A 16,798-nucleotide genomic window follows, 5' to 3' on the forward strand; every position below is an offset into this window, starting at 1 on the left:
GTGTGTGTGTGTGTGTGTGTGTGTGTGCAGGAACGCTTCGCAGAGATCTTTGGAAAAGATGCAGCGGCAGAGAGCAGAAAATCACAAGAAAACTTCAAGAAGTGGTTGCTGGCGGGAATGACCTTGCTCACGGGGGTCGTGGGCGGGTCACTCATTGCACAGAAACGCCTGTGAGGATCAGGATAACTGAAAATCCAAATACACCCACTGCTTCATTTAGACCTCCTGCTAACATGAAGGAACTTCAAAAATACATTTGTTTCGGATTTATTTGTTTCCCTTTTATTGCCAAGAAATGTCATGTTTACATCCCACATCCCACCGTGTACTGTTGACTGAGTGGAGCGCATCTGTGATGTGATATCACATGATCCAGACTGCATGAGGGTGCTTTGCTTTTTAGCTGACTAGGATCAAGCTAACCCATCTCTCCTTAAACCCTGTTTAACAAAATGAGAAAAATGACAAAAAAAAAGTCTAGGAAAAATGACTAAAAAAGAAGAACATTTGACCAAACCTTCATTCTTTGTGTCTGTAATTATTATTTTTTGTTGTTATAAATAATCATTTTCAGCTTTATCATCAGTCTTTTTAAGTATCCTTATTATTCTCTCGTTTTCAAAGAGACTGGCAAAACTGACAAGGATACAAACATTTTATCTTTGAATCTAATTTAAGCTAATTTGTGATTCTTGAGTTAATGACCCAATGAGAGAGAAGTTGAATCCAAACTGAATCAGAAGCATGCAGTCATTAAGTCGGCACTGACATTTCTAAGGAAAGTTGTTGCTGTCTGGAGTGCCAGATATCAGCTCGAGAACAGAGAGGCACCTTTTTGGGCCCGGCACTACATTTGAGGGCCTGCTTCCTCTGTGATCTCTCTATCATTAGAGGACAGTGTGGAGAACAGATGAAACATGTCTGTGTGTGTGTGTGTGTGTGTGTGTTTTCCCCCAATTATTGTTCTGTTCTTTTTTCCCATGCAAATTTGATGAGGGTTAAATGTGTGTGACTACCTGCATGGACAGGTTTGAAATCCTCTGGAGCATCTAAATTAAAGGACCAACAGTTATGAGAAATTGTTTTGTTGTGAAAGAAAGTTCTGTATGTTCATTGCAGTTTGATGTTTGATTTATTAAACCTAACTTCAGCTTCAGATGAAACTCTTTATACCTTTGAGATTGTTGTAACTAGAGCTAGAGGAGACACGGACACACAAGAAGTGAGCAGGTCACTCCTGATGTATGTGTGGCTACCTTTCACTGTGTACACAGAAAATGTATCAGAAAACAGCAGAAAGAAATTAGATTTAACCATATTGCCACAAGAGCGCTCGGTGTCTTGTATAGTCTTGAGAATGAGGATCTAACTAGAATACTGGGGCATGTTGCATAAACTGCTTAGACTAGTCTTAAAAAGTTAGCCGTTTTCTTCTAGACTGGTCATAACTGTTTATGTTACAAAAACGTAGATTGGCCCAATTTTAATCAGAAAAGTGAGACTGATTATCTCTTGGCTAACTGCTAATTGGTCAAACTAGCTCTTAAGACACAGTCTTTATGCAACTGGCCCCAGGATTGAAAATGTCACTGGAATAAAAGGTTCAGTGGACAAACCAGATCAGAAAAAAGTTAAATTGAGTGGTAGTACATTTTATTATTAATCCTATATAATATTCAAAACTCATTATTTCAATTTTTTTAAATAGTTTTTTAAATGATTAAATGCACATTTAAACAGTGTAAAATATATGTAGTAAATGCTACATCAAAAAGTTACTTTACCATGTACAATGAAAAGCTTAAATGGTTTAACATTGCATTATATGTTATATATATATATATATTTGTAAGTAAAAACTATGCTGATTATCTCTTAGCTAACTGCTAGTTGGTCATTAGTTCTTAAGACACAGAAAGAAAGAGCTTTATTGCCAAGTATGTTTGCACATACAAGGAATTTGTTATAGTGTCACAAGCTTCCAGTAACATGTGCCGCTGCCGCGCGATTTCCCGTTGATTCTGCATCGCGATCTGCTCTAAACAGCTGAAAGCCCGTGAGACTCAACGCGCTGTCCGGAATGGCGTCATTCAGCCAGGTTTCCGTGAAACACAGAGCAGAAGAGTGTGAAAAATCCTTATTTTTCCGGGAGAGCAGAAGTTCGTCCGTTTTGTTGGGTAGGGAGCGGAGATTCGCCATATGGATGCTCGGCAACGGCGTTCTGAATCTGCGCTTCCTGAGCTTCACGAGCACTCCGGCTCGCTTCCCCCGTCTGCGCGTCCTGAAGCGCTTGATCAAAAAAACAGGAAAAACTAACAAAAACAGTACAAACACTGGAGAGCCAACCACTGAGGCTGCCGTCTGCGGTGCCATCGCATGCATGAACAGTCTTAACATAGTGGCTATGTTTATGCAACCGGCCCCTGGTCTAGCATTTGTGACAAGCTAATACTAGTCATTGAGTTTTTGTTTCACTTCCGTATGAAATGTCATTTGCAGTTGTTTTGTTAGTAAGCAGAAGTTTAAGACTTGCAGCACACTTAACTTTACAGAGCCAAGCTAAAATGCTAATCTCACATTTGGTCTCTTAGCATTCACATTTCCAAGTGTAAATGTTGCTTCAACACAGATATTTGAGCATTCTTTGATTTGTTGAGTTGACCCTTACCGTGTAATGGTCCACGATGTTTTGAATCCTGGCTGACAGACATATATTAGGTAACGTTAGGTCAGATAACATCATGGTGCTGCTGCAAAAAAACTAAAACCTTAGTGTTTGACTGAAATTATTTTTTGTAACACATTTTTCTTCTTCAAATTACAATTCTTCATGCTTTTGAAAGCAAACCTCAGAATAGTTGGGATAAATCTCTCCGTCTCCTCACAGCTCCTGATTCCTGCCGATTCTCATTTTAAACGCTTTGCTGTTAGAGCGGTTAAGCGCGAATGTCAGTCCGCGTGCGCACCTGCTGCTTTACGCTCAGCTCGTGTCAAACTCGTTAAAGCGCCCGGAGAAGTGGAGAAATGATCTTTAGGCTTCAAACCATCATTAATTCAAATAGGACGTCAAGTTGAATATTCTTCGCCTTTTCTGAGTTGTAATGATTGACGAGCGGGTTAATTCAAACAGAAGCGATGAAAGCTATGGTGGTACAGGTGTGTTTCAAGCCTTCAACCCCAGTTGGAGATCTCATGGGGAAGCTGAGATCTTTTGGTGTCAATCAAAACATACCAATCATAAGCGTAGCATCCTTTGAGACCTAACCCAGAAAAGAGACGTCTAGTGTGCCGCGGATCGTTAAGCAGGTCTGGAATAAAGATTTTTAGACTACTCCCTGATCCGCTCTCGGAAGAACTATGAAATTAAATTCCCAGAGCTCGAGTGTTTTGTCTTAAAGTCAACATCGAATCAAAATGTACCCCATTAACTACTACATTTTATTGTTAACGATTCATCAATCTGTGTAAATCCAAACAGGAAAAAATCTTTTAATCTTCCAATGATATAGTAGGCTATAACGTGCTTCGCTTTCTCTTTTCTTAAATGCAGCCTTTCTGAAATATTGCTAATAGTTTAATGATTTAATGCAGTTAATGTAATAAAAACACACTGCAATAACAATACATTTGAAAGTCGTTACAATCCGGATGGGATGGTTACTTATTTCAACTGTCATGATTCCAAGTTCATTCAGAGGTAGGCCTACATCACATTGCGCAAGTAAAATGGGTTGTAAATTTAGTTTCATGTTGACTTCAAGTTTGAAATGAAGAAATCTGACAATTTTGACATTCAATCCAATAACCCCCTTTTAAACTTCTAAGTTGCGAGTGAAGTGTTTAATAACCATGTACAAATTATAGTTGGTGAGTCTCCGCAGATTCAAATTGCCGACATTTACACTTTTTGCTGCTCTGTAGACACTGATTTCACACAATACATTCCGTGTTATGAAATTTGCTGCTTGCATGCTTCGTCTGTGTCTGTTTGTCATGTTGCAGAGTGTGTGTGTGTGTGTGTGTGTGTGTGTGTGTGTGTGTGTGTTTGAGAGAGATGCTGTGTGGTTACTGAGTTTGACAGTATGCTTAAGAGTGAAATGTACCAGCATTGGCACGACACTATGTATAACACTAAACTAGTTAACTTAAATGACTATTAGACTAGCTCATCATAGCTTAGTGAAAATATTTAAGGCATTTGATAATTTGAAAATTATTTATGATATTTGGTGTAAATGCATATTGTTCCTTCCTATGGCCTTAAACTCCCATTATAATTTCTTTTGACGTGTATTTGTTTCTTGTTGTGTTTATATTTAGCCAACTTATCCTAAACAAGAGGACAAAAAAGAAAACTATTTTTTTAATGTTTTGGGTTTATTTAAACAGCTTCACCCCTGAATAATTGTTTTATGTCTTAGGACTTTTTTAAATGTCTGATATAATTTAAATGAAATAAAAACCCATCTGAATTCACAAGTCATCGCTTGTGGCTATTATGTGTGTTGAATGAATACAACGATACACAAGATGTTATTTCAAGTTTTACTTCCATCAGTCAAGAGGGAACACTTGTGATTCATTCAGTGTTGTGGACATTTTCTCTCTTGTTCAAATTTTACATGGTTGCCCATTGGATAATTTTCAAATGTTCACATAAAGGACGGCATAGTAATGCATGAAGACTGCCAAAGGAGAATTGCAGATAAGTAGCAAGGCTTTGACGTGTTGCTCACAGCTGCATTTCCCTTCATCTATTTCCACTGGCCCTTCTCATAGTCCCATTTGGCTGAAAAACCCTCCACAGGGTTCACCCGCATGTCCAGCATCCGCTTCACCTGCATAGCCTGCCATTCATCATCAAGGGTACGAGGATGAGGGGGATACACTGAGAGAGCACAGAAGATTCACCTATTTTAATTCAGACATAAATCACTGAATTAAAAAACAAAAATGTAAGACGATCCCTTACCATAGTACCTTTGCCAGAGAACAACCAGGCCAGTGAACCCAATGAAGAAAAAGATGCCGCCCAACACCGTCTTCCACTCACCAGTTGGTTTCTTCATCTCGGCGTATGTCTCATTAAACATAATCCTGTACACTGCCACCAAGAACCACAGCAGATAAAGATTGCAGCATACAGTATTTTAGTTTTTTTCCCCATGATTTTGTCTCTGCTTTGTCCTGTTAGATAAAAATCCTGTCCAATTGTTGACATATTTCTTGAAGTTGGGGTGGGACAAATCATAGGGATTGTCCTGTTTATTTTATTTAAATTAGCCAATAATTTACTTGTTATTGCTAGTCAGAGGTAGATGGTATGAAGGGGAGTATCTTAATTTAGTGAGCATTTAATAGAACATTAATTTGGACAAACCTATTAATGCAACGAGACATCAATAGTTTTGGTCCATTTTCTCGTAAGAAAGGATAGATTTTAAATGTCAATACCTGCTAAATGTAAATTTGCCAACTTTTAGCACTAGAAAATTTCAAAGCCACAAAACTCTTTAATTTGACTGTATTGCTCATATAAACATATTTGGACTCTCTAATAAGTACTTAATAAAAGAGACATAGGAGCATTAGCAGTACTAACAGGCAAGTTTCTCCTCTTTGGAAAGGCTGTTCCAGGGGCCTTTCTCCTTCTGCTTCAGGCTCTTGTCTGCAGCACTGAGGGTGTCTTTGTATGGTCTGTCAGGCAGAGGAGTGTCCAGACGGTCGCAGTACAGGGGTACAGACATGTCCGTCTGTTCTGTCACCCCACCTGTGAGAACAAGAGGAAATGATCAATTGACTAATGAGAGAAAAATACAAACATGAAATGGAAAATGCAGGAACAAAAGGAACAACAACAAAAAAAAAAGTGTAATTTATATAAATATTGTTATAATGATGTAATGCTGCTCACTGGTCATCCTTGTTTACATAGTCAAAATATGAAATTTTATGCTGTTCTTTAAAATAACGTTTAACATTACCATGCCCATGACTGGCCATCTTGACACCACTGGAGCTGAATGCAGCCACTCCCCGTCTGGACAAAAGCCCCGCTACACGTCCGGCTGTCAAGTGCAGCATCTGATCCACAAAAGAAAATAAAAACACATACAAAACCTCTCAGAAAGAACACAATACCTGGCAGACTAAGGTGAAATACAGTCAAACCAAAATTCAACGTTTCTCACATTATCACAGTTTATTCGCTATAAATTAAAATGGTAATAAAATATGGCAAGATCTCAAGAGTTAAACTGTCAGAACAAATTCATCTTGATAACGTCAGATAACTTTGATAGAAAGGTATGTAATGAATTAGGCTGAATAGCTGTCAGCTGTTAAATTTAAGTACAAAATTAGATAATACCAATTTAGGTCAACCAATTACCAAGCAATATTTAATTCTGTTCAGTCTGTGGTGTAAAAAGGTTGCGTTAACAATAAAAGAAAAAACACTTAAGCAACACATGGTCAGATCAAAGTGTCTGAAGAATTTTTGGTCCCAAATTTGTATCAATTTTACTGGTAGTCCACTGTATGAAGAATTATTGGGTATAATATGTCACAGTTCACTTTATTTTGCTATCCTCACTTACATTTCTGAACTATAGTGTCCTGCACCCACTAGTAAAAAAAAAAAATCAAAAATTATATCTGGTGTCTGAATAATTTTTGGTTTGACTGTATAACGCAAATGGTGGTGTAACTACTTTTATGTGATCTACACTATGGAAACTGTTGCTGTTCCTAAAGCCAAGTTGAACGCCATCCTCTTAATGTAAGTACCTCAATATGCTTGTGTATTATGCATTCAGTTCTGGTGTTGTTTAGTACTAAATGATTACAACGTAAAAAGGGAAAAACCTTGATTTGAGGACTTTTTGCAATTTTACTATGCATGTATACTTAAAGGTACATAACCCCCCTGATGCTTTAGTTCCTTCTTCTGTTCTGGATCAAATCCAAATCCCTGCTTGTTTAGTCTATAGTCACATAATCATCTTTTGCTGTTAATTACAGTAAGTCTCCACCATCCACAGGTTGTGTCTATGATACAAAGATCTGGGAAATTTGGTGTTTTGTTGAACAAAACCCCATTAAAATATTTAATTATTTTTATTTTTTTTTTACAAAGAAAATTGGACATTTGCTGTCATAAAACATTCTTTACTTATCTGTGCAAAGCACTTTCTGCACCCTCCATGTGCAGCAAGAGAGAGACAAAAATACTGTCATTAAAATGGACGAAACTGGCAAAAGCCCAAACCAAGAGTTCACAATGACCCCTGTACACTCTCCAACTCTCCAACAAATTAACAAAACATTTATAAAAGTGATTATTTACATATGGCTAGCTCTATACATTGTTATTCTACTGTAAAGATACGGACAGTACAATCATGTACAACAGTAAGTACAAGTAAAGAAGTCATTATGTAAATGCATTAAACTCAAGTGTATGCTTATCAGTTTTGCGACACTGTTAAATGCTGACCAATTCATCCATTTCTCTCTAAGCATAAAGATTATGCTGGATCTCTTTCTCTTGCTGCAGAATTTTTAAACATTTCATCTTTGGAACTATTTGAAGTATTGTTTCAAATGTGCTTTTAAGTGCACAGATGCATTTTCTTTCAGTTTTTAGTCCATGCTTATTATCCTTCTCCCCCTGCTACTTCTAGAAAGTTCCCTCATCGTACTCACAGCTTTCCTGAGAGACAAGATGATAAGGATGACAAAAATCACAATAAGAAATTACTGGGGAAAAAAAGAAAAAAGTGCACACTTGCTTCGGTTTATGCGTATGTCCCTACTTGGGCTGTTGGCACTAACTGACCATGAAAACACAGGGGTGGGTGGAGAAAGGAAGGAGAGAGAGAGAGAGAGCTAGTGGGAGGTATTGGCTTTAGTAGGGATTTTAAACTGTGAGAGACTGTGCAAGTAAACATCTGAGACAACCATGTGACTTCACTGTTCACTGGGACGTCTGTGCTGAAGTTTAACTCTTCACATATCAAATGCTCAGTACTGGTTTTGTTGTTTATTTTTATGGCAGTTTTTCCCCTTCTTTTTCATATTTAGTTTTGATCCCATAAAGACTTGTTTTTGAATCCGCAGATCATTTTATTTATGATTACAGTTCTTGGAAGCAAACTTTCAGAGAACAGAGGAAATGGAAGCAGTCATAAAGAAGATGCCAGAAAAAAAAAGGGGAAAAGAGGAGGGGGAGAAAGGCATGGAGTTTATTTGGCTCATGTCCAGTCCTGATCTGGGTTTAGCCCAATGCAACCTGAACTAAAGTCTGCCTCAGAAGTCTGGCAGTGAGTCTGCATGTGGGAATATGTTTCACCGCTCAACCAGAAGTGAAAGACAGAGAAATATTGAGGAATTCTCAGTGTTAAGGGTCAAATAAGGACAAACCTGCTGTGAAATATTCCAGCTGCTCCAGCACAAAGTGTCAGATATATTTAAAGAGAGATCAGACAATCATACATGGTTAAATCCTGTTTTTAAATGTAATTTCTTCGGATTCTCAGATCTCTCTGCTTTACTGTAACTAAGTGTTTTAGAAAAGTGAGAATTTCTCAACAATAACTTCAGGTGTCATGCTCTTCTTCTTTATGAACAACATATTTGTTGCCACACATTTGAATGATTTCATATCTCAGTGCCCTGAAGGAATGTTAAAAACAAGCCTCCAACAAATCTCTATCAACACCATCTTTCACATGCTGTTGAGTATCACAAAAAACAAACATACAAAAAAACTTCAGTTTATACAAAAGAGAAAAAATACTGTATACTAAGTATACCACAAGATTAAAATAGTAAAATCATTTTCAACTCATGATCATTTAAAGTCCATAACATTGAAACTTATGATACACACTAGAAGGAAATGGACGTGATGAAAGTGCAATCTTAAATATGATAATTTAAACTGAATAAAAACCTATTTAATTAAATATCTGATTCCATATCATTGCTGTTTTTATATTATAAATGTATAAAAGAATATTAAAAAGAAGATTTGTTATCTGAAATAAAAGTAACAAAAAGTAACCAAAAGATAGTTGCCAAGGAAACATCTCTCATTTCCGTTAATAGTGTAACTTACTGTACTAAAATAACTAAAACTACAATGGAAATAAAATGAATAAAATTTACACACACACACACACACACACACACACAAACACGGGGTTAAACCAAAACTAAAACCATTTTAAAAAATAGTTATTTGAAATAAAACTAACATTAACTGAAATAAAATAAGTTTTTTTTTTTCCGTTAGCCACCAAGGCAAAATGTTTCAATTTCATCAAATTTATAATTAAAAGTAAAATTAAAAATATCATACAGACTTTAAAACGTTAAACTAATACAAATGACAAAACACAATAAAACTAAAACTTTACCTAAAATTAAAATGAAAACAAAAATTATAAAAATAAAAAACCCGTAAAAACCCTACAGTAAGTTGTTTTAACCTAAAATGTTGCTTTAACAGGGCCTGTCTAACTTGTCTACTTTTACTAGTCTACTTGTCACTTTTAAAATGTTGCTTTAACAGGGCCTGGCTTACTTGTCTACTTTTACTAGTCTATTTTCATGACCATTCTGTGTTAGATACAAGAACCTGAAGTGCAACCTTTACGCATTAACTCTGATGTACCCAGAATGACCTGCTCAGTACTTATCTCTTCCCATAAGCATTTGTGTATACAACTGAATTTTATCTGTTTTCATCAGCCATTCAATCATGCTGAAACAGGGCTACATGTGTAGATGACAACACCTTCAGTTGTCACTGTCACTTTTTTTCTCAAACTAACAACAAAAAATGCAGGACAAGTTGGGACAGTTTTCTTTGGATGCAACTCAAACTAAAGCTGTCACACCAGCTGTAAACAAGGCCTAAAGTGGACTAAACAATCTAAACAGACTCTCACTGGTTGTGTATCAGTGAATAAATGAAAAAGAACAGGACATAAATGTCTTTTTGAAAAGCAACAGCAAGAGCTGAGCTCATTTGTGTGAATGTACAAACCTTCAGAAGCATCTAGGTGGCAGCAGTAAGCCTCACACGGTGCCAAAAACCGATCTTCAATCATTCTTAGTTTATACAGGAGACAGCAGTGAGTCTGACAGAGCATATGTCTTAAAACGTGATAAAGACTGCACATTTCACAAGCTCGACCGTTATGTAGGCCTACAAGTCAGGCTTTTGTTGGTGATGTGAATACTAAGGCTTGCTTTGCTTTAAAACGGGAATAAAGGCCAGACTGGAAGTCTAATTCACCAAAGTCCTCTGGAATTCACAATGGGTTTTTAGAATAGTTATTTCTGAGAAAAATAAGGTCTGTGGTGAACTACTTGAAGAGACATTTTGTTCTATAACATAACACAATGTCAAATGTGAATTTTAAAACTGTTATACAGGTGCTGTTAGTGTTAAGTTACTATGAAATGACTACACTGGTTGTCTGATTTGTCAAGCTAGCATATACTGACACTGATGTGGTAGTTACTTAGCAACTTACTTTTTTAATAATTGCAAAATTCACACTTGAGGTATAACTGCCTAATTTTTGTTACAATAAAAAGTTACCATCTCTTCAAGTAATGATAAGGACAGACCTTATTTCACTCATAAATCAAAACTGCTGTTCTAAAAACCCATAGGAAATTCCTGAGGGAAATCCATGGCTGGAAAATGTTAACACTCTTCATGGTTTTATGACTGCAAACTGAACAGCTCTATATGATACCTCCATTTCATTAAAAGTTTTGTGTGTGTATAAAACTGCCACTTACCAAGTCCTAAACTCCTCTTTTGCTTTCCATTTAACAGTAATTATAAAACAGTTAATAATTTAACAACTTTTATAGTTTACTATTATATCTAAAAGCACGAAAACCTATAAGCCTACAGCAAATGCTACATTTAGGTCATTATTTAGTGAAGTGAAAAACTCCAGATGATGCTTTTTTTCTCTGTTATTACATTGTAATCTCTGTTTGAATGAGTGCTGGAGAGAGAATAAGACAAATGGATTCTGTCTTACACAACTATTTGCTAACAAAGTACATTTCCTGTAAACTTTCTTCTGAACTTTATAATATAAATGTATTTTCACGCTAGATGGATAATCAGTATTAAATTAAAGCAGCACCACAAATCTTCGGCATCACTATCGCCATCTGTGTTTGAAATATACAATTGCAAGCTTGCACAACAGTTTTGAATAATGGTTTCTTTTTGTTTGTACACGAGCAACCAAAGATTTGGAATAATTAAGACTTTTTAATGTTTTTGAAAGTTTCTTATTCTCACCAAGGCAGCAAAAATACGGTAAAACAGTAATATTGTGAAATATTATTATTATTAATACAATTTAAAATAATTGTTTTATCTGAATATATTTTAAAATGTAATTTATTCCTCTGATGGCAAAGCTGAATTTTCAGTCTTCAGTGTCACATGATCCTTTAGAAATCAATAGCTCAATAATGGAGTTTCATTATTTTTTTTATTTTTTTTTTACCGGAAGCATCTTCAGCTTTAATAAAACATTTATGTCTGATCTTTTTTTTAGTTGAAAGCCTCACTATTTCAACATCAATCCACCCCTCTCTATCAGAGAACTGTGTTAGTGTATTAAGGTGGTGTCTGTCCCACTGCTTCTCGGGTGTTGACTGTGACACCAACAGCTGGCAGAACAAAGCGGAGGGCCGGATCGGGCACCACTGGCTGTGCTCCCTCAATTCTATCCTGTCCCCTCCCACCAAGAGTGGCACGTGTCCCTGCCCACCCCCAATTAAACACAGCTTAAACTGAGCGTACACAACCCCCTGCTTCTGTCGTTACACCCATTGTTATCTAGACCCCTTCCTCCAGCTCAGTCCTATTCTATGCTTACATTTTGCAATTTTTGCTAGAGGAAACTCATATGCCATTTGTCTTCGCCCTCCCCACTCCAGGCGTCTTGCTTTGTCTTGTCCCTTCACAAAGCCACAAAAAGCCAGAGATAAAGACAAGAAATTACCCTCTTGACCGTTAGCTTGAAGTCAGTCTGGTCCCCAATGCAATTTGTCTATGTCCACATCCAAACAACTCGATAATAGTTTATCTGCAAACCATGAGACGCCCACTTCACTGTAAGCACACATGCATGTCAGTTATTTCATAAATCTAATGAGTATTCAGGAAACTGACACACACACATGCACACTGGTTTCCATGTTATATGGGGACATTAGGCGTAATGGTTTTTATACTGTACTGTATTTTTTTATCCCCTATCCCTAAACCTATCCTGCACATGAAGCCATGAATGAATTAAACAGCTCTTACAAGGTCAAAATTTACTGACATTATATCCTTGTGGAGACATTTGGTCCCCATAATGTAGGGAATACCAGGACCACACAGACACAATTAAACAGTTTGAAAAATGAATATTAATTAAATATATATTAATAAATTAATATATATATATATATATTATAATAAAAAAATCGATTTTTTTTTTATTTAATTTAAAGTACTTAACATTGCTTGAGGTTTGTGCAAGGGGTTTGATATAAAAATCATTTTGAACAAGTGAATCTGATTGCAAAATAAGCCTATTAACAAATAACAATATTTAAAAATAGCAAAATAAATACATGTAAAAAAAATGAGGTTTTAACTACAGTACTTGTACTTGACATTAATTGACACACTTTACGGATAGTCAAAACAATCATTTGTAGCATATATATATATATATATATGTGTGTGTGTGTGTGTATAGTAAGTTACAGTACATACAGTATGTTAAAGCCAAAAGTGTTACTCTCTCATCCCTTATTTCAACTGCAAGATAACCACAGACTTCACCATGCTGAAAGATGGACCTGGCATTGAGATATTTCTGTCACAGAAGTGAAATTTAAAGAGATGCTTCATTACTTTCTGCCTATGTGTGGTTAATTTAGCCTTCTAGGGAAATGCCTTCTCATGCCAAAATCTGAAAGAGCACTACTTTAGTGATAGTATTTAATTCACTCTCTTTACACTAACGCTTGTAGGGCCATAAATATGAGGGTGAACCTAAGACTTAAGAAGCCCTGCCCTCAAAAATATGACCAAGGGCAGATGCCATACATACAGTGCCAGCTTTGACCTAGACCTTCTTCTGCCAGTGTCCTGGTTCACTGTGCCACCTCTCTCACTCTTCCTTTCCTTTTTCCATTCACATCCAACCTACTTTGCATACTGGCACTATAAGACAGTCTTTTTCTTTCAGTCCCCCGGGGCATGCTGGGTAAATGGGTCACTCTCCCACTGCCTTTCGTTAGAAGTGTGACTGCTCTTTTTGTTGCTCATTTTATGTGTGGTTACAGTTTTGTGTTTGATCTGGACCCTCTCCTCCTCTGCTGGCTCTTGTTCAATGAGGTTATGCTTGTGAGCAGAGAATGGGATGTCAGATGATGCACTCCATGATGGCCCTGATGGATGATGGGACACTGACCTGCATTACACAGCAATTAGAGCTTCTCACTGTTTGTTTTTCTCTATTCAAAGTGGCACTGCCAAACGTTTGGCAATAATAATAGCACTCAGTGTTATCGTCGTGACCGGATTATCAGGCTGAGCTACCTTGCTTAGAGTTTTCCATATTATCTGCAGTGCTGGCAGGATATGTAATGAGGCAAATGAGGTTAAGCATTTGGCTTCAGGGTGTAACATCGGTGCCCTTCCCCCCTAAACAACCACTGTAAACATAGGCAACAAGTTCAACATTATACCAAAGATTTCATTCATGCATATTTATTCAAATTATTTCCACATCTTAAAATCCTGATGTCTTGTGTACTAAAACATTCCATAAAGACAAGATGAGATACATCTGAGATATATATCTCATCTGTTAGTCTTTATGCACCATTTGCTGGTCCAACAAGTTTCTCTGCCAAACACGATAAGTAAACATAGAATGTGTTACTTTTACTACCTTTACTTTTACTTCGTTACATTCCAACGCATAATATCTGTCTTTTTTTTTCTCTACGTTACAGAACAAACATGCCTCTCCTCGTTCGTGCGCAAATAATTCGAGTCGATTCTTTTTCGATGAACCGGTTGAACCCGTTGGAACCCGGAACTATTTTACGTTTTGGCAAATCGCCGTCTAATTCGTAGTCTTGTTAGTAGGCTACGTTTTCGATCGGTTTATGCTCCACTGACACTTACATGTTTAGGGCAGGGTTAGAGGTGAATTTTCATGTTTACTGGTTTCACGATTCACACCTTACGAATTTTTACAAAATAGTCACCTCGAAAAAAAAACATTTTTCTATGATATCTGTAAATTCGAGTGATCTATTCTGATCTGGGCTGCATTTCCCAAAAGCTTCGTAATCCTAAATTTATCGTAAATTGATGATACAATTATTTTAAAAGTCTTTAATGCTGGTGTTATATAGCTGTTAACTTTATGAAATGATCCGCTGCGCTGACGCTCTCCAGACGCGGAGAAAGTCCGCCTTTGTTCATAACCACTCCTCTAGCCCCCGTTGGCCTGCTTTGGCGCAAGGTTTTCGTCGGGCCCAAAAAACCTGGCCGTTGGCCCCGAGGAAGCACCGACGAGGCACGATAAAGCCCCGGAAGTGACAGTGGAAACGCTACTGGCTCTGGCACGCACTAGCACGCCCGTTTTTGGCCCAACAGTGGAAACGCGGCTGAGAAATCTGGAAATAACAGGTTTTAGTGAAGCACAGCGGAGCTTCTGGCCCGACGGTGGAAACGCATCGTGATTTTGGGCTCGGTGCTACAGGTCCGAGGCTATTAGCCCCGCCCGCCCGGCCCGTTTAAAGCACTGGCTTGCACTGGCCCAACAGTGAAAAAAGCCACCAGCCACCATGAATCATGGTCCAACATGCTCTAGATCACATTATTACACCATATTTGCAATATCAAAACATTTTGGAAAATTGAACAGGATTTAAAATAATGTTTTTCATTCTTTGTTAATGAACCGACATCTATGAATTTGGCAAAAGCAGTGATTGATTTAGATGTTGCTAGCACACTGCGCTACTATTTGAGCTGCTGGAAATAAGATATATGGTAAGATATGATGTGTTATTTGTGCATATTGAATTAAATGTTGTTCTCTGAGTTCTAGGGAAGGAATAGACATCGGTCCTCTTGAGTCAGCATTTGTTTGTTTTTTTAGTTTTATGAGGAGCTTCAGTGGAATGGATAGCTGAAGCAAGTGGAGCAAGTATTGCGTGTGCAGGGGTTTTCTTGCTGTTGTTTTTGGGTGGAGAAGGAAATCATTTTCCTTTTCATCAGAAGTGTAAGTACATGTAAAGCTCTACACAAGAAGGAAATCAAAGGGATTTGTGTGTATGTGGGGAAACCATGGAACAGGCCCCACTGTCCCAAATTTACATGTTCAACCCAAATCTGTGAAGCACTTGTGCAAACGCACACACGGCATACACACGTACACGGCTTTTCCAAATAAAGGCAGTTGGGGTGATGACTGTGGTTTTCCACCAAACTGAGTATGAAAGAATATATGTTCATTTATAAATATATAGGGAAAATTCAGGGAAGTCACTGTTCAGCATTGAGATGACTGGAAAAAATGTCCTAATTAATCTGATCTCACCCTGCTATTGTTAAGTGTTACCAAACTTATTTACTGTCAAGTATTACCAATTTTAGCAATATTATAAGGGGATATCATATAGGGGGGAAAATAAAACAATAAAAATGTCTCTTTAAGGGATTGTAAATTCAAGTACTTTACAAACGTATGATAGGCATTAGCTGTATTAAAAATGTGATCTCATGATTATTTAGTATTTATATGTAAAATGTCGTTCTACCACATAGACAATAAACATAAAATATTGACAGCATCTAAATGATTTACATATGAACAACTGTACACATTTACAAATCCTTATTTATAAGTACTGAATTAATGTAATTAATCAACATTGATACTCACATAAAATAACATAAATTAAAAAGCATATAAAAATATGCTGCAGAACACTGCAAATTATCTTAAAGAGTATCTGAAAGAAAGAAACAAGCCAGCTTTAACCACAATGCAGTGTAGAATCAAAACCCTTGTCCTACATCTGCAAGTATCTGAGTCTCATCCCTTTTTGCACAGCTTCAGGACAAAAACATTATCCTGCATTCATTATGATATTCATATTCATAATTCAGCTGAGTGCTTCTGCGCACAGGGATACAGTCACTGAGCAGGAACATGTGCCTCGTGTCATTTTGTCGCTTAATAGCAGCAGGATCAGTGGAGTTTGGAAGGTGGAAAGAGTGTGAAGGGAGTGAGGGAAGGAAGTGTATCTGGGATGGCAGGGATCACACCTCCTCCTCAGGGGCTCTGAGGTCAGCTCCACTGGGCTTTGATCTTTGACAGCAATGAGCGAGTAATGACCCTGTGTGTGTGTGTGTGTGTGTGGGTGTGGGTGTGGGTGTGTGTGGCTGTGCGTTTTAGGGACAGAAAAAGCTGATTTTGTGTGTCTTCTTTTTGTAATGTGCTGCTGCTTAATATGAACAACTGTGTCTGACGTTTTTATGGCCAATTTCACAGTCAATTTGTCTTATAGCATAAGAAGACATAAGAAAGCAGTGAATTTTATCTTTATAGTATTCTAGCCTTATATATATAATACGTGTGTGTGTGTAAAAAAAAAAAAAAAAAAAAAAAAAAAAAAAAAGAATAATTGATACCAGCTTAACACATTCTTCTAAAAACATTGC

General features: G+C 37.1%; 2 protein-coding genes across 4 annotated transcripts in view; one reads left to right on the forward strand and one right to left on the reverse strand.

Annotated features, from left to right (window-relative positions):
• LOC107671991 (bcl-2-like protein 1) overlaps positions 1-481 on the forward strand; it is a 22,071-nt gene extending 21,590 nt beyond the window's left edge. For both annotated transcript variants that reach the window (XM_016465015.1, XM_016465014.1), the window contains exon 3: positions 31-481. In XM_016465015.1, coding sequence (XP_016320501.1) covers positions 31-174 — 144 coding nt within the window. In that variant the 3' untranslated portion in view covers positions 175-481. The remainder of the gene's footprint in view (positions 1-30) is intronic.
• A 4,050-nt stretch (positions 482-4,531) lies between these two features.
• LOC107672030 (cytochrome c oxidase subunit 4 isoform 2, mitochondrial-like) lies at positions 4,532-7,882 on the reverse strand. 2 transcript variants are annotated; one of them, XM_016465099.1, is made up of 5 exons: positions 7,708-7,882; positions 5,985-6,084; positions 5,603-5,770; positions 4,973-5,104; positions 4,532-4,888 (listed from the first exon to the last, which is right to left on the reverse strand). In XM_016465099.1, the coding sequence occupies exons 2-5, from the start codon at positions 6,082-6,084 to the stop codon at positions 4,755-4,757; spliced, it is 534 nt and encodes a 177-aa protein (XP_016320585.1). In that variant the 5' UTR covers positions 7,708-7,882; the 3' UTR covers positions 4,532-4,754. The 2 variants fall into 2 exon arrangements, with proteins under 2 accessions (XP_016320585.1, XP_016320586.1); XM_016465100.1 differs by having other exon boundaries at positions 5,985-6,089.
• Positions 7,883-16,798: the final 8,916 nt, after the last annotated feature.

Source organism: Sinocyclocheilus anshuiensis, unplaced genomic scaffold (assembly GCF_001515605.1).
Source record: "Sinocyclocheilus anshuiensis isolate Anshui unplaced genomic scaffold, SAMN03320099.WGS_v1.1 scaffold1053, whole genome shotgun sequence".
NCBI classification, from domain to species: Eukaryota; Metazoa; Chordata; class Actinopteri; order Cypriniformes; family Cyprinidae; genus Sinocyclocheilus; species Sinocyclocheilus anshuiensis.

Coding starts and splice junctions, on each gene's coding strand:
- LOC107672030 (XM_016465099.1), bottom strand. CDS start 6,084: ATGCTGCACTTGACAGCCGGACGTGTAGCGGGGCTTTTGTCCAGACGG. Junction 5,771..5,984: donor GATGGCCAGTCATGGGCATG/GTAATGTTAAAC, acceptor TTGTTCTCACAG/GTGGGGTGACAGAACAGACG. Junction 5,105..5,602: donor CAAAGAGGAGAAACTTGCCT/GTTAGTACTGCT, acceptor TCTTGGTGGCAG/TGTACAGGATTATGTTTAAT.